General features: G+C 40.1%; 2 protein-coding genes across 8 annotated transcripts in view; both read right to left on the bottom strand.

Annotated features, from left to right (window-relative positions):
• Positions 1–20,416, bottom strand: part of CMKLR2 (chemerin chemokine-like receptor 2) — a 48,728-nt gene that overhangs the window by 9,499 nt on the left and 18,813 nt on the right. For 4 of the 7 annotated variants that reach the window (XM_082657940.1, XM_082657941.1, XM_082657943.1 and 1 more), the window contains one exon: positions 3,384–3,446. The exons of the other annotated variants lie outside the window; for them this stretch is intronic. The gene's annotated coding sequence lies outside the window, so the exon portion shown is untranslated. The remainder of the gene's footprint in view (positions 1–3,383; positions 3,447–20,416) is intronic. 7 annotated transcript variants of the gene reach the window in all.
• LOC309825128 (DBIRD complex subunit ZNF326-like) lies at positions 16,140–16,439 on the bottom strand (the record flags this gene model as incomplete). The annotated part of the gene is made up of 1 exon (XM_082658565.1): positions 16,140–16,439. The coding sequence occupies exon 1, from the start codon at positions 16,347–16,349 to the stop codon at positions 16,140–16,142; it is 210 nt and encodes a 69-aa protein (XP_082514691.1). The 5' UTR covers positions 16,350–16,439.

Raw genomic sequence — 20,416 nt, 5'->3', positions numbered from 1 at the left:
CTGCCTTGGGCATTTCTGCCAATTTAAATTTAAGGACCTACATTTAAGAACATGTATTTTTTTTTTTTAAGAACATGTATTTTTAAACTTTTAAAAACTGATGTTCTGCTTATCATCCATCATGATGTGTTATACTGATCTGTTTATTCTTAATGAGATAAGAGAGAAAGAGCAAAAAGAGGTGCAGAAAGAAAATATGGGGAAATTTGCCCTCAGTTAAACCATGTGGCTATATATATACATACACAGGTACATACATATGCATATATGTGTGTGTGTGTATATATATATATATATATATATACACACACACACTACTTTTTTTCATATTTTATTTTATATTTTTATTTATTTATTTATTTTTTGCGGTATGCGGGCCTCTCACTGTTGTGGCCTCTCCCGTTGCGGAGCACAGGCTCCAGACGCTTAGGCTCAGCGGCCATGGCCCAAGGGCCCAGCTGCTCTGTGGCATGTGGGATCTTCCCAGCCTGGGGCACGAACCCGTGTCCCCTGCATCGGCAGGCAGACTCTCAACCACTGCGCCACCAGGGAAGCCCCTTATTTGTTTTTTTATACAGCAGGTTCTTATTAGTTATCCATTTTGTACATATTAGTGTATATATGTCAATCCCAATTTCCCAGAGATGCAGAGGTGAAACTAGAGGGATATCTGGGCAATAGAAAAAAGCCTTGCTAGGCAGTAACCAGAAATGAAGATGGGTAGCAGGCAGACTTAGGTCTTTAAATCCAGGTTTAAAGGAAACTGTCATTTATTAAATAGGAAGAGTCAAACCGTCTTGGCTGGCAGTGACTTTCCATTGAGATGTCATATATTTTTCTCAGTTTAGAAGAGCACAATAACAATGCCAGGATGAGGCTTTAGACTTGACTGAAAGGAGTAAATAGCTACTGTATTTGTCTTAAACCATATGTGTTGCTGAAAGGCAAATAAATAATTCTGACTGAAATAAAGACTAATAAAGATCTATATGATCTTAAATCTTTTGAGTAGCCACTGAAGTGAGTGCCAAGCTGCATTGTGGACATGAATATAAACAGGTCCACCCAAGTCCATTAGAAATGTGTGAAAAATGCTTGGTGTGGAGCAAAGTTCAGAGAAGCATCTCTCAAGTTTGTGGTTTGGTTTCCAAAGAATGTGAAGAGGCATATTTACTACAGGGATTCAGCTGCTGTGAGGAACCAAGTTATCACATTCCTGGGTTACATTTACTTCGATACTCAAGTGACAAATATCTAGTTCTGGAGCACAGAACTGTTTATTGAATTAAACAAAGTGGTTTCTTATCTATGCAGATTTAATAGATGGTAAAGCTGAAACTCTTTTCTGAGTAAATAGATTTCACTACAAAGAGTTCTGGCAGAAAGAATAGTGATAAATAGTCTATAAAATCCAGATGATTGGGGGAAAGGACGTCTGGTAGAAATGTGTATAATTAAACTTTTAAGTGTGGTTTTAAATGAGGCTTGGCTGTAGAGGGAAACATTTTGTTTATCCACCTTGACAAAACACAGATTCTTTCTGGCAGAACATTTGGTGAATGCAGAGGGGTTCAATTTAGTTCCATATCGTTGAGTTAGATGGGTTTTCATCGACCATTGCAGAAATGTATACCTAACAGAACCTTAAGAAAATTTAGGCTCTTATCTGCTTTGATCAGAGAGAAGGATTTGGTGTTGCTGACAGTTGTCTACGTGGATTGCCTTTGTAGAGTTCCCCATACACCCTGATAAAAAAGAACTCAAGAATGTATCTTCTGGGCTTCCCTGGTGGCGCAGTGGTTGAGAGTCCGCCTGCCGATGCAGGGGACGCAGGTTCGTGCCCCGGTCCGGGAAGATCCCACATGCCGCGGAGCAGCTGGGCCCGTGAGCCGTGGCCGCTGAGCCTGCGCGTCCGGAGCCTGTGCTCCGCAACGGGAGAGGCCACAACAGTGAGAGGCCCGCCTACCGCAAAAAAAAAAAAAAAAAAAAAAAAAAAAAGAAAAGAATGTATCTCCTGTAAAATGCATCTCCCGTGAAAAGAACAGGGGCGCTTGAGGGAACCTGTACTCTGCTTCTGATTGAATGACAGGAATGAGTAGAAAGAATCAATGGACATGAGAGAGAAACTCTTTGGTGAAAACCACAGATCCATTAACCGGCAAACATACATCGTCAGCAAACTTTACTTTTCAAGAGCCATCTACTTAGGGAAGAGAGATTTTGTTGAAAAGCATGTGTGTGTGTGTGTGTGTGTGTGTGTGTGTGTGTGTGTGTGTGCGCGTGCGTGTGTGTGTGTGTGTGAGGGTGGGGGGAGTTATTTGAGGTCATTGCTCAATATTTTCCACTAACTATCAAATATAAACTGTATACCACACCCCAGTTTGTGCTCAAGATGTTTGGCACCAGCAGAATATTTTGCTACCCTTTGGAAAAACGATCTCTGCTTGGAAGGTGTTGGGGCACAGTAGTATTTTATAAAGATTCCCTGTTTATTCACCCAAGAGAAACAAGGGAGTTTTAAATGGAAATTGAAGGTTGAGTGTGATATTGATGGTTCCTGGGGTTGGGAGGTGGTAGAAAGGTAACTGTTGGATTGCACCTTTCCACCCCAAGGCCTGGCACACCCTCACCTTGAATAAGAGAAGCGTCTTGCCTATCTGTAGCTCCCATGTCATTTATTGCTTAATGCCATACTTTAAGACAAATGACAATATTCTTTGGCTTATTAGGATAAATGTAAGTGTTTTGGTTTGGCTGGAAAAGACACAACAAAAAAAGGGAGTGTTTTGGTAATGAAGGCCTTTGAAGGTCATACTTAGGCATTTGGATTTTATTGCATTGTCAGCTGGGAGCAAATAAAAATGTTTGTAGCAGGGAGTGGCATTGCTGAATTTTTGTTTTTGTAAAGATCATCTGGTAGCAGTTTGGGAGATATTGCCGCAATTGAAGTCAAAGATGGAAGGGCCTTAGGCAGTGAGAGTTAGAATGGAGATGAGGGAGACTTATTTGAAAGACATTCATTTAGGAAATTAATAGAAGCTTTCAGGAAGCTTAGCTAAGCTAGGATAACCTTCACCATAACTTTTTTTATTGAGTTGTCATTGAAAATCAACCCTGGATAGAAAAACTATAGCTAATTTCAGGCATACAAATATTTTATTCCATTTTAAAGGCAATGGGGTGGGGGAAGAGAAAATTTTTTCTTTATGAAAAAAATACAATTTAATCAAGTGCACATGAAATGATACCTATTTTCACTCTGTTGAGATCAAGGTCTTTTCATAAAAGGCACTTGCAGGCTGATTTGCATATCCTACCCCCAGGCTTCACTAGGACAGTTTAAGAGAACGCAGCACATATTTGAAAGGTCAACGCCTACTTACATAACAGTTGATTTAATGCTCCACCCAGAAGTTTGTGTCCCGATTTGTACAATCTGTATGGCTCTGTTGATTGTGGGGAGGAAAACAGAGTGAATGATTAACCTTGGGTCAGGGAGAAACTTTCAGGCTTAATTTCTTTGCAAGACTTTAAGATAATGAACACATGGGTAAAATTTAAATATCAGGCCATAACGTGGTCTATCGCCTCTGGAATCAGAATGCCTGCTTTCAAATCCCAGTCTATTTCTTCCTGGCTGTGGAATCTTAGACAAATCACCTACTACCTTGAAGCCTCAGTTTCCTCATTTGTAAAATGAGAGTAGTAATAGTTCTAACTCATAGGGTTGCTAATGATGATCACAAAAGGAAATCCTCAGAAAGTGACTAGGTCAGTGCCCGGCACAGAGAGCATGCTCAATAATTATAGCTATTGATTACTACCAGTTGAAGACTAAAAGCAGTACACAATGTAGGGGGGTAGAGGGAAAGTAGAAAGGTAACGGGATTTCTTTGTATCACTTCAGGAGAAAAATGAGAAGATTTAAGTACAGATTTTAAAACTTGTTTTGCGTGTTTTATATTTTGAAAAATATTGATCTGTATTGAGATCACACCTTGTTAGATGCCTGCCTTCTGAAGGCAGTTGGGGCACCCCTATGTCGAGCCCCCAAAGGCCACTATTATCCCCAAATCTGACCAAGAGTGGTGAGAAAATAGACACTGTAAAGCATTATATTTCTCTTCCTTTTTAAAAAAGCTATTTTCATCTTTTGTTAAAGGTCTAGGTCTTTACCTCACTTTTCTCCAAATTTTATCTAGAGTCTGGGAAAGAATCACCACCATTAGCAATGTAATGTTTCAAAGCCTTGGTCAGAGCAGAAATCCCTAAATTTCCTTAAAAAGTGATTTCTATGTATGCAAATAATTTTTTTGGCAAGAAGAAGTAGGCACTTAATTTGGAAACCTTGATACCATAGGACTTCTGTAACTCTATTTTTGTAGGGCATATGACTAGATAGCTACTGGAGATCTGAATTGTTCAATTTATGTCGTGGATATTTTCATCCACATAAGCAGTCAAAATTAGAGCTTTAATCCTTTTTAGGGTCTTCTGGGCAATGTTATGTCTACTGAAGAACTGATCTTGGAAGCAGCAGCCACAACAGAATACCTACCAGATTATTAAACTGCTCAAAAATTGATACCATGGTTTAGACAGTAAAAAAAGGTTGTACATGACTATGTTGGTCTGCGTCTAAAATCGTTAACCATGACCTGAAATCTCTGCAAAGATATGCTTCAGAAAACTCAGGGACACCGAGTGGAAGTTTGTGCTGCTACCGTAATATACCTCTGTTTTCTGTTTCATCATTACTTGGCACTAAAAATGTTTTGGCCTTAATCACGTATTGTCAATAAAGTTGACAGAAATCTAGGAAGAATTCCCAGTTGAGGATAGAAACTGAATTAGCAGCTATTATATGCTTATTCAATTTGTATCAAGATATTTCCTTTCTAAAAAAAAAGAAGGAACAACACTCAAGTAATTTGCAAAATGTATTGAAGTTGCAGACACTTCACAAAACTATTCATCATCCAGAGAGGTAGTTAGTGAACTTGGTAAAGCAGGTGGAAGGGAAACTTGTTTTGGTAGCAACGGTAATGTTTTTCAAGACAGAAGCAGAAAAGTGGGGGGAGGTGGGAGGGACAACAATTCTAGAACTTCCTCCCATTCATACAAGATTACGCCTGAAAATATTTCTGCCTTTTTTTCACTTAGAAGGAGATATAGGAGGGAGTATAGGATCAAATGTAGTAGTGGAAGATAAAATAAAGCACCATTTGAAAGATTTGCCCATTGACAGTAAACAAACAGTTGAGTTCCACAATCATTATTGCGATGGTTTAGAGACATCCTTCATGAACACTTTTAATTATTTGACAGTAGTGAAAGTAAAGCTAGCAGGCTCAGCATTCTACTTTATCATGGTCAGTCTATATTAGGTGTAGTTTGTAGAGGTCTGCAAAAACAGATGTTGAGGAGACCACTGGAAAAAGCAGTGCAGAAGAAAGGACTCCAGAGACTGAATTATATCTGTTGGAATGGTTGAAGGAATCAGTGAGAAAGGAAGACTAAAGGAGTCTGAGATTGCAGCGCTGTTTATAGTAGCCAAGATATGGAAGCAACTTAAATGTCCATTGACACATGAATGGATTAAAAAAAAGATGTGGTACATATATGCAATGGAATACTACTCAGCCATTAAAAAGAATGAGATAATGCCATTTGCAGCAACATGGATGGACCTGGAGATTATCGTACTAAGTGAAGTACATCAGACAGAGAAAGACAAATATCATATGATATCACTTATATGCTGAATCTTTAAAAAAAATGATAAAATGAACTTATTTACAAAACAGAAACAGACTCACAGACTTAGAGGATGAAATTATGGTTATGGAGGGGGAAGGGTAGGGGAGGAGGGATAGATTGGGAGTTTGGGATTGACATGTACACACTGCTATATTTAAAATGTACAACCAGCAAGGACCTACTGTATAGCACAGGGAATACTGCTCAATATTCTGCAATAACCTAAATGGGAAAAGAATTTGAAAAAGAATAGATACATGTATATGTATAATTGAATCACTTTACTGTACACCTGAAACACAACACTGTTAATCAACTATGTTCCAATATAAAATAAAAATAAATAAATAAACTAATTAATTAGAAAATAAAGGAGTCTGAGAGCTGTTTTCAGATACTTGAAGATGAGGAAAAAGTAAGACATTTATGCTGTCTTAAGGTCATAAATAGTAAGATATTTATGTTGATTCCAAAGTTGGAGCTAGGGCAAAAAATTAGTTGGCATAATAGCTAGGAAAAGTTTGACTTAGTGGATGGGATTTCCCTGGTGGTCCAGTGGTAAAGAATCCGCCTTCCAACGCAGGGGACACAGGTTCGATCCCTGGTCAGGGAACTAAGATCCCACGTGCCGCGGGGCAACTAAGCCCACGCGCCACAACTACTGAGCTCGCGCGCCTCAACGAGAAAGCCTGAGTGCCACAAACTACAGAACCCATGCACTCTGGAGCCCGTGCGCCACAACTACGGAGCCCATGCACCCTGGAGCCTGCGCACCACAACTAGAGAGCGAAAACCCTCATGCCACAACTAGAGAGAAGCCTGCGTGCCGCAAAAGAGCCTGCGCTGAAGCAAAAGATCCGGCATGCCTCAACGAAGATCCCAAGTGCTACACCTAAGACCCAATGCAGCCAAAAAAAAAAGAAAAGAAATAAATAAAATAAATATTTAAAAAAACGTTTGGCTTAGTGGAACCAAGAACTTACAGCTGTTCAAAACCTACCAACTGGAATGCCCTGGATGCCCAGTGGTTAGGGCTCCATGCTTCCACTGCAGGGGGCCTGGGTTTGATCTCTGATCAGGGAATTAAGATCCCGCACGCTGTGAGACGAGGCCAAAAAAAGAAAGAGAAAACCAACCAACAAACCAAAGAGATATGTATACATTGCACTTGAATGGCTGCTGGTGGGGACACTGTAGATGGCACTGACATCTGCACTCAGGGGGTCTTTAACATCATCCATTAAGGACAAGAGTCTATGATAATAGACATTACTTTTGAGCCCTTATTCTCTATTTACTGCTTAGGAAACTGAAGGTGAGGAAACTGCAAAAACCATTCAGTTGGCAAGTTGCCATGGTTAGGTTCTTATTCGAAATGTGTAAGTGCCCAAGTTCTTACCCTCTGGGCACCCAAGGTACAAGAATCCTTCCTCAAGAGTGTTTAAGGAAATAGTTTTTGAGAATGACACTGAATTTAGAGAATAATTCTACTTTCCTTTTCTAGAACTATACCTGTGGCTGAATAAAAAAGCAAAACAAAAAAAAACCACTCTCCCCTGCAAATGAGGAAGACTACGTAGGAGGAAGCTCAGAATGATATAAGATAAAGAAATCCTCTTTGTTTTTTAATTAGACCCTTTCTCACCACTCCTCACCAGGCCCCCCCGCCCCCAAGGCCCAGTGGACCCAGCTTGTGAGAACGGTTTTTATCTTTGAGCTTGTGTTGTGGCTACACAGTAGTGCTGTGCCAGAGGCCCATATTTACCCAGAATCTATTCTATTCCTGGGCCTGGTTCTAACTCTGCTGTTAAAGTTACTGCAAATGTGGAAAAGTGAAGAACCAAATTACCAGACCAGGAACCAAATTACCAGACCATGGCTGGACTCCTATCCAGCCACGGCAGCTGATTCTGAGGACATTAGGCAAACACATATTCTTTACTGCTCCATAGCAGGTTAAGTCTCAAGTCCCCTCGTGGTCTCTTATGGTGACCTGGGCCATATATGGACTGCATTTGCCCAAGAGCCTCTTCTTTCTGCCGGGACCCCACTGTGATTTCTTCTTGTCCTACAATGGGCAAGGGCACTTTCAAATGGTGCATATCCACATCTTGGCTTAATACTTCAGGCACAGGACATAGGTGAGAGAGAAGAAAATCAGAAAGAGGAAGAAAAATTTAATCCAGTTTCTAGTTCTTTTTTTTTTAAATTAATTTATTCTTTCTTTATTTTTTTATTTGTGGCTGCATTGGGTCTTCGTTGCTGCGCGCGGGCTTTCTCTAGTTGCAGCGAGCAGGGGCTACTCTTCGTTGTGGTGCACGGGCTTCTCATTGCAGTGGCTTCTCTTGCTGCGGAGCACGGGCTCTAGGCACGCGGGCTTCAGTAGTTGTGGCACGTGGGCTTCAGTAGTTGTGGCTCGCAGGCTCTAGAGCACAGGCTCAGTAGTTGCGGTGCACGGACTTAGTTGCTCCGCGGCATGTGGGATCTTCCCAGACCAGAGCTCGAACCCGTGTCCCTGCATTGGCAGGTGGATTCTTAACCACTGCGCCACTAGGGAAGCCCCCCCAGTTTCTATTTCTGATCAAAGCCCTCCAACCAAATCCCACTGTGAGGCTCTGAGGACTCCATTTTGTCCTCACCTAGCAGAGCCCTCAACAGGAACCAGGTTCTTCATGGGAGCAGTGCCCCCTAGAGGTTAGCATGACCCATCGTCACATCTCGAGATTTTCCTCTTACCTTAGATATGTTTCTTATTAAAACAAACGAGAGCTATTTTATCTCAGTACACTACTGTGGATACTCGTGACCCATCTCTGAACATCTGGACATCTTACTCTATCCATTCCAGGATTCTTTCACAATTATCCCTGGTGTCCCGGTTCCAGAATAGTTTCTTTCCCCATTGGTCCACCCACAAATTCAGATTGCATGACATAGGGTCAAGATTAGGGTGAGGCAAGTGAGGTTGGGTCATGCAAGTACAGAGCCAGATCCTGACTTCACTTAAAATTTTGATAGTTTGTTCAGCATGGATCTTTTACATACAATTTGTTTACTGAGATTTTTGGTGCCTGTTAAATTTTGCCTTAATTACCTCACCCTAGTTCCAGCCCTGCCATGACACCTGAGCCCATTGACGTCAGTGGAAGCAAAAGCCCCCGCTTCCACTGCAGGGGGCTACAGTTGAATGGTTGTAAGTGGACTGGTTGTTTGCCCTCGTGATCACATGGCTGCCTGGGAGCTGTGTCTGCCGCTGCTCCCCAGCATCAGGAGAGAGTGTATCGCTATATCATATACTGCATATTGCTAGCTGGGAAAAGGTCAAAATCCAAAATTCCAAGTACAGTTTCTACTGAATGTGCTTTGCTTTTGCACAATCATAAAGTCAAAAAATAAGTTGAATCATCATAAGTCGGGGACGGTCTGTACTTTGGATAATTCAAAAGCCAAGTATTTCTCCAAGCACTCAAGCCTAAGAAAGCAGTCAGAAAATGTCCTGGCACCTATACAAGTAACACAATGTATCATCACTGAAACATAATGCAAGCAGTTGATTTCCTGACAAGGAGCTTGGAAGAAACTGAGTAGCAAATCACTTGATACAATAAAATTTCTTTTTAAAAATTCTACTTTTAGAACACTTTCCTCTATCTTTTCTGTCCATCACAGATTTTCTCTAATAAGACAAAGTCAGACAAACCACTTCAAGCCTAAAGTCTGATTCCCTGAAACTATGTTTAATAACTCATGTGACTAGTTATTAAAAGAAAAATCTTGGCAATTCTAAGCTCAACTTTAAAGCCACTTAAGAATAGTCATGTTAATAGTAACCATAGATATCTTGAGTCAAAAACACTTTAGTTTTGCTTGCATTCAAGATAAAGTTTTGAAGGTTCCGGAAAGAGATATTCAGAATGGTCATTCTGTTACTTCTAAAAAAGTCTAATTCCGGGATTCCCTGGTGGTGCAGTGGTTGAGCGTCCGCCTGCCAATGCAGGGGACACGGGTTCGTGACCCGGTCTGGGAAGATCCCACATGCCGCGGAGCGGCTGGGCCCGTGAGCCAGGGCCGCTGAGCCTGCGCGTCCGGAGCCTGTGCTCCGCAACGGGAGAGGCCACAACAGTGCGAGGCCCATGTACCGCAAAACAAACAAACAAACACACAAACAAACAAAAAAACCCAAAAAGTCTAATTCCACCATACTGACCTGGAAAATTGACTGAAAGGCAGTGTCCAGAATGTTCTTTAGAATTTACCTGTCTTTCACTTCGGAACTAGCTTGTTATGCAACACCTGCGTTGAACTTTATGCCAGTTACAGTGCAAAGCAAATCATCTTCTCAAACAGGTTCTCCCAGCTGTAATGTGCTGAGGCAGCAGTTACAGGCCCTGAATTATTACCCTAAAATGGATTTGGTAAGCCTGCATTGAAGAGATAGATAATATGAACTCATGGCTTATTCCGTGCCTTTTCAACAACCATGAGAAGGGAGTCGATGTGATGTACCCAGAAGGTATCCCAATCAACCACTTTCACCTGCATTTCCATGGGATGGGCACCGTTCACCCAGGTACTGAGATTGGTGCCCTTTGGTGACCTCTTCTGACCTTTGGGCATGCTAAATTTCTGCTCAGCGCAAGCTTTCTCCTTGACCGTGAGCTCAAGTAAGTCAAGAAAGGGATGTGGCAGCCTAAAATAAAAAGAGGGGGAGTGAATTTGCCCTTGGCTGTTTTCATAGAATTGGGGGAGTATTTGTCCAACTCTGCCTGAGCTGGTCAGAATGCACCCGGGGGTGCTGTGTTCTTTCCTTGGAATTAAATTTATGAAGAAAAAGGATAAACTGGAGCATGTCCAGAAGAGAGGGAACAGGTTGAAGAGAAAGCTTAAAATGACATCATGGGAGGAGTGCTGAATGAACTGGTGGAAGCTATTTATCCTGGAAAAGAAAGAGCAGGATAACGTTTTTCATGCAGAGAAGGGAATTGTTTTATCTGGCCAGAGAGTAAAGCTAAGAATATGAGGGAAAGAGAAATTTTAGCTCAGTATGAAGCAAAACTTTCTAGAGAGTATAGTTGTTAAAAATTGGCATTTCTTCATTTAATACGTATTTCCTGAGCATCTCCTATGTGTTCTAGGCCCCAGTGAAACAGAAGCGAATAGCGATGAACTGAAGCCATGGAGCTTTCAGCCTAGCACAAAGCTTTGTCAGATAATGGCCCATTTCTCATACTTAGAGATGTTTAATGAGACAACCATAAATTGAAGGTTTTTCTGGCATCGCATGTGACTGGACTTAATGTCTAAAGTTCTGCCAACCCTGAAACTCTATGTTTTGTTTACTCTAATGTTACACTTGATGCAGTTTGATGGCTCTCCTGGCCATGGGTCAGGATGTATGGCTCTGATTCTGTGGCTTAGCCATGGTCTTCTATCAGTCATTGCATATATGCAGTGCTGCCTCTGCTAAGTGTAGCTTCATTTTATTTTATTTTATTTTATTTTGTGCTAAGAGGGATGGGGTGGCATGGAGAGAAACCACTATAAAAGTTCTTTCATATGTGACGTACAGTGAAGGGAAACAATTTTCTTATGTCCCATATTCACCCCCGAAGATCTGGTTGTCATTTCTATTACTTTTATTCTTTTTCAACTTGCCATTATTGCTTGGGGAATGGGAGTTCTTCCTTCACACACCAGTTTCAATTCTTTAATCTCTTTGAAGGAGGAAGGAGTCAGGTGGCTAAAAACCACAGAATCATAGTCCTTAAAGTAAGATGAGATAGTAGAGATAATCTACTCTAGTCCTTTCATTTTATACACAAGAAAACAGAAATTTAGCAGAACACTTTAAAAGACCTGAATAGAAAGACAGAAGCACCAATAACCACTAGAATTTTAGGCAGAATATCGACTTTGGGCAAAGAAAGTTTTATGAAGAATCAAACAGAGGGACTTCCCTGGTGGTCCAGTGGTTAAGACTCTGCCCTCCCAGTGGAGGGGGCACAGGTTCAATCCCTGGCTGGCGAACTAAGATCCCACATACCGCATGGCACGGCCAAAAAAGAATCAAATAGAACTTCTAGAAATTACAAAGTTAATCTTGAAATTTAATTTAATGGATGCATAAGATGTAGCTTAGACCCAGTTGAAGGGAGAATGTAAACTAGAAGACATATCTGAAGAAGTTATCCAAAATGTAACACAGAGAGACAATGATATGAAAGGTATGAAAGGAAGGCTAAAAAATGAGGAGCAAAGAGTAAGAAGATCTAACATATATCAACTCAGAGTTTCAGAAGGGGATAAAGCCTTGTGTTAACCAGGTGGTTAAAAGTGGATGCACAGGGACTTCCCTGGTGGGCCAGTGGGTAAGACTCCGTGCTCCCCACGGAGAGGCCCTGGGTTCAATCCCTGGTCAGGGAACTAGATCTCACATGCATGCCACAACTAAGAGTCTGCATCCGCAAGGAAGATCTCACGTGCTACAACTAAGGCATGGCGCAACCTAAATAAATAAACAAAAAAGAAAGAAAGTAAAAGCCAAGGATCTTTAAAAAAATTTTAAAAATAAAGACAAAAGAAAAAGTGTATCCACAATCAGATTCTAGTTTATATTCAGATGTTCTGATCATTCAGTAATAAAGGATTATAAAATAATGTCCACAATAGTCCTAATCAGGACAGAGGATGACTGATTTGGGTACCACTCAATCTGGTGGTTCTCAGAGGTGCCAGATATTCTCTGGAGAGGAGAGGGTCCCCCATTGTCTTGAGAGCATCTACAAACCCTTACATCTGTGGTTTAGGAGGAAGGGTTCCTGTGGTCTTCATCTAACTATAGAACAACTCTTTAAGAGAATAAAATTGGAAGACAAAAATCATCCTAAAAGGAAATGAGAACCATGATTTGTAAAATTATGAAATGCCTGTAAATTTCTCATATTGATCATGTTTTTGCTATCTAATTATTCTCCTCTAGTGAGTAATAGTAAAGTCCTTAAGACAAATATAAATTTTTGCGGAGCAAAGAATATGGAAGTTGGAGAGATTTGTGACAAGAGAAGTAGGTAGAGTCAGCTACTGAGAGAGAGGAAAGTGCTGAGTTTCTGGGGCTCCTCAAGGATAAGAAGAGAAAACCGGCAGCTGGTTCAAGCCTGGCTCTGAGGTTGAACAGTAGAAAAACACAAGCAGGATTCCCCAACAATGTATCACTGCAGTCAACATAATAAGTTTTTCCTCCTTACTATAGTCAGATAAGAAATGACAGTGTAGGTAGAACCTTCCTAAGGACAACAATAATATCTCAAAAGCTAGGTGGAGTTGTGTTTCTGGCAATATGGTATTATAGATATTCTTTTAAATCTTTTCACTACAAAATCTCTAAAAGCCACTGTACTAAATGTAAAAATCATCTTTTTAAATGTATGGCTGAGCTAGCAATAAAGTAAGGAAAATCCTTAGTGGCCTGAACTGAAATGGGAACAGGAATCTAGAGAGACATCATAGTTTTTGGCTATCTTATCACCCATGTGATCTTTCCTTTGTTCTTACCTCCATGCAAAGCTCAGAAGGTATAAGGTAGGACCTGGAAATTTCCTTAAATGCCTAGAACCAATAAGCAACCCAGTTTTTGGTGAGAGGCTCTGTGTGCATATTGGGGGTGCATTTTCAACTCTGCCTTAGCTTCCACTTTCCTTGCACAGAATCTCAAGGTCATCCAGAGGTGAGAGCTTAGGGCCTTTTCGGGTCTTTCTTGTCAATGCACAGAGCCCTGGGCATGTGCACCACCCTATACATGCATGTGGCCTTCTTGATTCAGAAGCTTCCCAAAGCCCCTCTGTATGTCTCATTCTGTTTTTAATTTTTTGTTAGTCTAATGTTTTCCCCCAACTGGTATCCATCACCTCAGACAGCTGCAAGGTTAAGTAATTGCCTGTAATTGTTTTCGACAAATGTTTATGGGGAAAAAGTTTTTCACACTTAATGAGCTCTGAGTTAAGTCAGTCTTGCAAGTGGGATTTTCCAGGGAACAAACAGGTCATATAGTAAGTCTCTGGGGATGAAGCTTTGAAGGAGCTCCAGCCCCTTTCTGTTCCTTCCAGTGGCTGTCGGGCTGCTGGTCTTCACCATGAATGCAGGCTGTTGGTCTTCAAGGATATCACAAAGCAGGAGAGTCCGAGATGGGACTAGGGCAAGTGAAAAATGCCACAGAGCTCATTGCTTTTACTGAGATTGAACAGTTTTTTCCCCTCCTTCTCCTCCTCCTCCTTCTTTTTAAACACTCCCCGGATTGTTGCAAGCCTTTGGGAAATTTCCAGAGTTCTGCAACATTTGATTCTGACCATTAGCCAGTTTCTTGTTGCTTCTGTGGAAGAGAGAATTTTCTGAGGTCCTTACTCCACTATTTTTGCTGATGTCACCTCGATAGGGAGTTTGAACTGGCATACTCTGTGTGTCTGGAAACCACTTGGCCCAAATAGCATGGTGTTCTTTTAAAAATTAGGCTTATGAAATCTAGGAGGAATGTAGACTACTTAATAGTTAAATTCCTATGGAAAAATGTATATTTTCCCACCATTTCCTTCTCCTTCTTAAGCTTGATTTAGCCCTAGAGACTCTAAAAGTGAATGAATAAATAAATGAATTAATCAGTTAAATTCGTGACTCATCAAAGCGTCCAGTACAGGGACTTAAACATAACGGACACTCAAGGAATAGTGCTGAGCCAAAATGGATTGGCTCAAAATAGGCAAAATTGACCTGTTCTCTATTATATCTTATCCTATTCATAACATTAAACATTTGGATTTATATTTATCCCACATAAAATTGTATACTTTTTATATTGAAGATTTCCCACTTCCTTTAGTTTTTATGGGATATATATATCTTAGTGGGGTAAAAAATAAGTCCTATAATATAGATTTTTTTTTTTTTAACTTACAACATACTTTTATAAAGGCCCACAATTACACGAGATAAATGATAACATCTACACAGTTTACGCACGTTACATTTACAATGTAATAGGGCAGGAAGAGATATGGTAAAACATTTAAATGTGTTACATTACTTCAATTATTTACAGATCACTAAATAGAAGGTACTATTTACTTCTGAATCCTAGTAACCATACAAAAATTATTCCTCTTTTCAACTACATTTTTCAAAACATCTATCACGTAAACAAAATTGTTGTATCTATCTTCTTGATTTTTCTCTACTATAAACCATAATGGCACACTTGAAGCAGAAAAAAGAAAAGTAAGCATCATTCGGTCCATCCTTAAGGAATCCAGATCCTTCAATTTATGAAGAAGGACAACACTTTCAAATGTTTCCTAACTAGTTTTACTTATATCTAGTAGGAATCTTTGTGCCTCCAACAGTAGACCCCCCTTGACCTGAAATGTGGTCAACCCAAAGCCTGTAGGAGTTCAACTAGGTTTAAGCTTTACACAGCATTGACAGTGAAACATAAGTACAATCTAAATTCTACTGCATTAAAATAAGCAAAGGTATCATACTCATGGCTTTAATATAATGTTCCTAGTCTAGAGCACAAGTGTTTCTGGTATAAGCAGTACCTGCCAATAAATAATCTAGACATGATTTAAAGAACACTTTTTTTTTTTTTTTTTTTTGGTTTGTTTGTTTTTTTGCGGTATGCGGGCCTCTCACTGTTGTGGCCTCTCCCGTTGTGGAGCACAGGCTCCGGACGCTCAGGCTCAGCGGCCATGGCTCACGTGCCTAGCCGCTCCGCGGCATGTGGGATCTTCCCGGACCGGGGCACGAACCCATGTCCCCTGCATTGGCAGGCGGACTCTCAACCACTGCACCACCAGGGAAGCCCTAAAGAACACTTTTATTATTACAATATGCTCTTGTAACTTACTTTAAAATTAAAAGAATAACTATTTTAAATGTTTCTTAGAAATTGAATGTTGCTAGACTGGTTCAGTTAAACCCATTCTAGTCAAAGACTGCTTTGCTGCTTTATAGAGTACCCCACAGTAGTAAGGATTTTTGGAGATTCATAACAAAAAGCTTCACAAATAATATTTCCAATAACATTTTTATATCATTTGTTCAGGACATTCTGATTGATAAGCAGTTAAAGGTAAAAGAAGGAAAAAAAATGCTCACCGCTAAAGACAGAAAATCTTACTCTATTATAATGAAATGATAAAGGTTTTCCTGAGATTTTCCTAATGCCTGCCAGTGATGCTGAGATAATTTTTAGAACCACTAACACCTTTCAACATTTAAGGTGATTCTAAATAGCAAAGTTCAAGTAGCGTCACATGCCTAAGGAATAGGAAATCAGAATATCCAGAATCTTACAGTCATCTAATTATTTGGCCAAGTGATGAAGCAATTTACCTGCTACCCCCACCACCACTGTGACTGTCCATGCCATATGACTGGTTTAGGTAGGAGTCCATGGATCTTGGACCCCCCCAGGATCCATGGCCATAGTCATGATCCATCCCTCCATAAGATCCGGGGCCATAATCACGATCCATTCCATTAAAGCTCTGATAAGTATTTCTGCAAGCAAAGTGTGTGTAATCGTCCTCGAAGTCCATGGCGGAGGCTCGGGGCCAACGGCCTCAGCGGCGCTGGGCTGAGCTGTGGTGGGAGGCGAGCGCCCGTGACCCGCGGTTACACACAGCCAGTCAACGCGACCAAGAGCCTATAATATAGTTTTAACAGTAAATTCTTTCCATTAAAAAAAATAAGAAAGGAGAAAGGAGGGAGGAGACAGGAAGATATTCTTGTCAGTTGTCAAGGTGGTGGCCACTGACAAATTCTGCAAGTATTCTGACAAACACCTAGCAGAAATAGGCTTATTTTCCATCAGAAAACTCATAACTAACTCAATTGAAGGATATTAGGTAAAGAAGCCTGTTTGGAAATCATCTGAAAAGATTCTTGTGTCTCATGTCTTTCTTAATTTGTTATAATGAATGAGTCATAATATATTAAGAGGATTAGAGCTGCTTATAATGAGAGTGCTACATTTAAAGGACTAACAATATAATATGATTATGATATAACATAATATGATGGGATAAGATAATATGATTCTTTCATTTCCTGTTCTCACTAACACATTACAAAAACAACTAAGTGGCTTTTCATTTTGCTTTATTTTGTTAGAGAAGATGTGAACGTTAAGTAGAATCTGGCTGTTTTCACACACAAACACATACGTGCACAAATAATGACAACTCAATTTTATAAAAATGTAATGAAAACGAAAAAAAAAAAAAAGTAATGAAAACGGTATAAAAACCGTTTTATAAAAAAAACCCAAAACGTTGTATCTCTTTACTTCTCTTTGACTCTCCTTAATTAATAATGGATATAAAAGCAGACCTTTAATTATTATTCTAACAAAGATAGTCCACATCTTTAAAAATTCTTTCATCTGTATTAATACTTAAAATCATCTAAGAAAAAGCAAATGGTATTTTCCTCAGTTCTTGTGACATTATGTCTTTCAAATTTGAAAAAAAAAACAAACAAAAAACACTCTGAAAAATAGGAAGGTTCTTCAAGACATCACACCCAGTCTCCTTAGAAAGTCTTTGATATGGAAAAACAGAGGGATTGTTCCAGTTTAAAAGAGAAAAGACCAAAAAAAAAAAAAAAAAAAGGAATTTAACATGACTATTGAGTAGATACTGATTTTAAAACACTCTAAAACATATTTTGAGGATAATAGGGAGAATTTGAATATGAATTGAATATCATTAAGATATCTTTTCATTTTCTTAGGTATGTTAATGATATTGTTTTGTAGGAGAATCTTCTTTATTATAGGTGCATGCTGAAGTTTTTAGGGCTGAAGTCTACAACTTAACTTTCAAAAGATTCAGAAAGATATATATATATATAGTCCTGGGATAAACCATAATGGAAAATAATGTAAAAAAAAGAATGTATATATATGTATAATTGAGTCACTTTGCTGTACAGCAGAAATTAACACAGCATTGTAAATCAACATTGTAAATCAAAAGACAAGAAAAGAAATATATATATATATATATGTACACACACATGGTAGTTGTCCAGCTGGGAATGTAAAATCTGATTTCAATCACGAAATGTGGTAAGTGGAAATGCAGTGTCCAGATCCCCCTACAAGCACAAACTAACTCCTGGGAGAGCTGTCAAGAGGCCACATCCAACTAATAGCCCTTCAGAGACTGCTGCTACTACACAGAGCCCCTTTGCCCAAGGTCATGCCCTTCTAGGTTAGCCAACTGTCAGCGATGATTGAGGTGGAAGTAGAAAGGCCTGGTCACTTTGGACCAATGGGGGATAATCCTGGTGGGTCCATTTTAGCTTCAGAGGTCCATTTGGAGTCGGCTCTGTCTGTTAGTCCTACCTTACAGCTCAACTTCTCCCTCTGCCCGGTTGTGTTGTTCCCCCAATGCCCCGCCCCATTCCACATGCAGGTATCGATCCTAAGGGCACAACCTAGTAAATATCTGACCCTTAAATTCTGTCTCAAAGTCTTCTTCTAGGAGAACTGAATCTGCGACACAAGATGGATATCAGACAACCTCTAAATGATGAACATTTTTTTTTAAGTTCTGTTTTCTTAAAAAATAGCAGTGTCATCAAAAACAAAGAAAAGCTGTGGAAATGTTCTGAATTAAAAGAGGCTAGAGGGCTTCCCTGGTGGCGCAGTGGTTAGGAATCCGCCTGTCCCCGGTCGGGGGGACAGGGGTGCGATCCCTAGTCCGGGAGCATCCCACATGCTGTGGAGCAACTAAGTCCGTGCACCAACAACTACTGAGCCTGTGCTCTAGAGCCCTCGAACCACAACTACTGAAGCCCATGAGCCTAGAGCCCGTGCTCTGCGACGAGAAGCCACCGCAATGAGAAGCCCGCGCACCACATCGAAGAAGCAGCCCCCGCTCGTGCCAACTAGAGAAAGCCCGCGCGCAGCAATGAAGACCCAATGCAGCCAAAAATAAATAAGTAAAATAAATAAATTTATAAAATAAAATAAAAGAGACTAGAGAAACGCATGACAACTAAATGAGATATGTGATGTTGGACTGCATCCTGTACTAGAGGAAAATAAAAGACCAAAAAGAACACTGCTGGATCAATTGACAAACTAGAATGTGGATTACAGATGAGATTTTAAAAAGTATTGCATCAAAACTACTACATATAGAATGGATAAACAGCAAGTTCCTACTGTATAGCACAGGGAACTATATTCAATATCCTGTGCTAAACTATAATGGAAAAGAATATTTAAAAAAAGAATGTATAGGGACTTCCCTGGTGGCACAGTGGTTAAGACTCCATGCTCCCAATGCAGGGGGCCTGGGTTTGATCCCTGGCCAGGGAACTAGATCCCACGTACATGCCGCAACTAAGGAGCCTGCCTGCCTCAACTAAGACCCAGCACAACCAAATAAATATTTTTTAAAAAATGTGTATATATGTATAACTGAATCACTTTGCTCTACAGCAGAAATGAACACAACCTTGTAAATCAACTATACTTCAATTAAGAAAAAGTACAGCATCAATTTTAAATTTCCTGTAATTGGTAAATATACAGTGGTTATGTAGGAAAATGTCCTTGTTCTTAGGAAATAGACACTGAAAAATATAGGGGAAAGGGGGCACATTGTATGCAACTTCCTCTTGAACGGTTCAGAAAACGTACATACACACATACATAGAATATAGTAAAAGAAAATGGGGCAGGGAATTCCCTGGTGGTCCAGTGGTTAGGACTCTGCACTCTCACTGCCCAGGGCCCAGGTTCAATCATAGGTTGGCCAAAAAAAAAAGCAAATGGGGCAAGAGTTTAAAAGTTGGTGAAGCTAGGTAAAGGGGGTGTGAGAGGATTCTTCTTACTTTTCTTGCAACTTTTCTGTAGGCCTGAAATTATTTTCAAATAAAAAATTAAATATATGTACGTATATATGTATATATAAATATAAATAATAACAGATCAACCAGCTGTAGCAAAATGTTAACAATTGATTTATGTTATAAGTATATAGTTGTTCTCTGTCCTATTCTTTGAACTTTTCTGAATGTTAAAAATTTTTCATAATGGAAATTTGTAAAGAAAATACAGGCCAGGATGTTTGCTGTGGCTTACCTCTTTAAGGCTTGCAAGATTATGCCTTTAGGGCTTCCCTGGTGGTGTGGTTAAGAATCCGCCTGCTAATGCAGGGGACACGGGTTCAAGCCCTTGTCCGGGAAGATCCCACATGCCGCGGAGCAACTAAGCCTGTGCACCACAACTACTGAGCCTGCTCTCTGCAACTACTGAAGCCCAAGCACCTAGAGCCGTGCTCTGCAACAAGAGAAGCCACCACCATGAGAAGTCCGTGCACCTCAACAAAGAGTAGCCCCCTGCTCGCCGCAACTAGAGAAAGCCCATGGGCAACAACGAAGAACCAACACAGCCAAAAATAAAATAAAAAATAAAAAAAAAAAAAAGATTATGCCTTTATTTCAGGTTGCTGCCACGAGCTTTTGGTCACTCTATTTGTGATTAACTTAGAGAACACAGATTAGCATACCAATTAGACTCTTAAAATTTCCCCCTCTATAAAGTAGAACTCTGTAAATCGTTAACTATTTACCTCCTCACTCTAAGAAA

This window comes from Grampus griseus, assembly GCF_964374135.1.
Source record: "Grampus griseus genome assembly, chromosome: 7".
NCBI classification, from domain to species: domain Eukaryota; kingdom Metazoa; phylum Chordata; class Mammalia; order Artiodactyla; family Delphinidae; genus Grampus; species Grampus griseus.
Note: the sequence above shows the minus strand (reverse complement) of the source record. Positions and strands in the feature narration are given on the sequence as shown.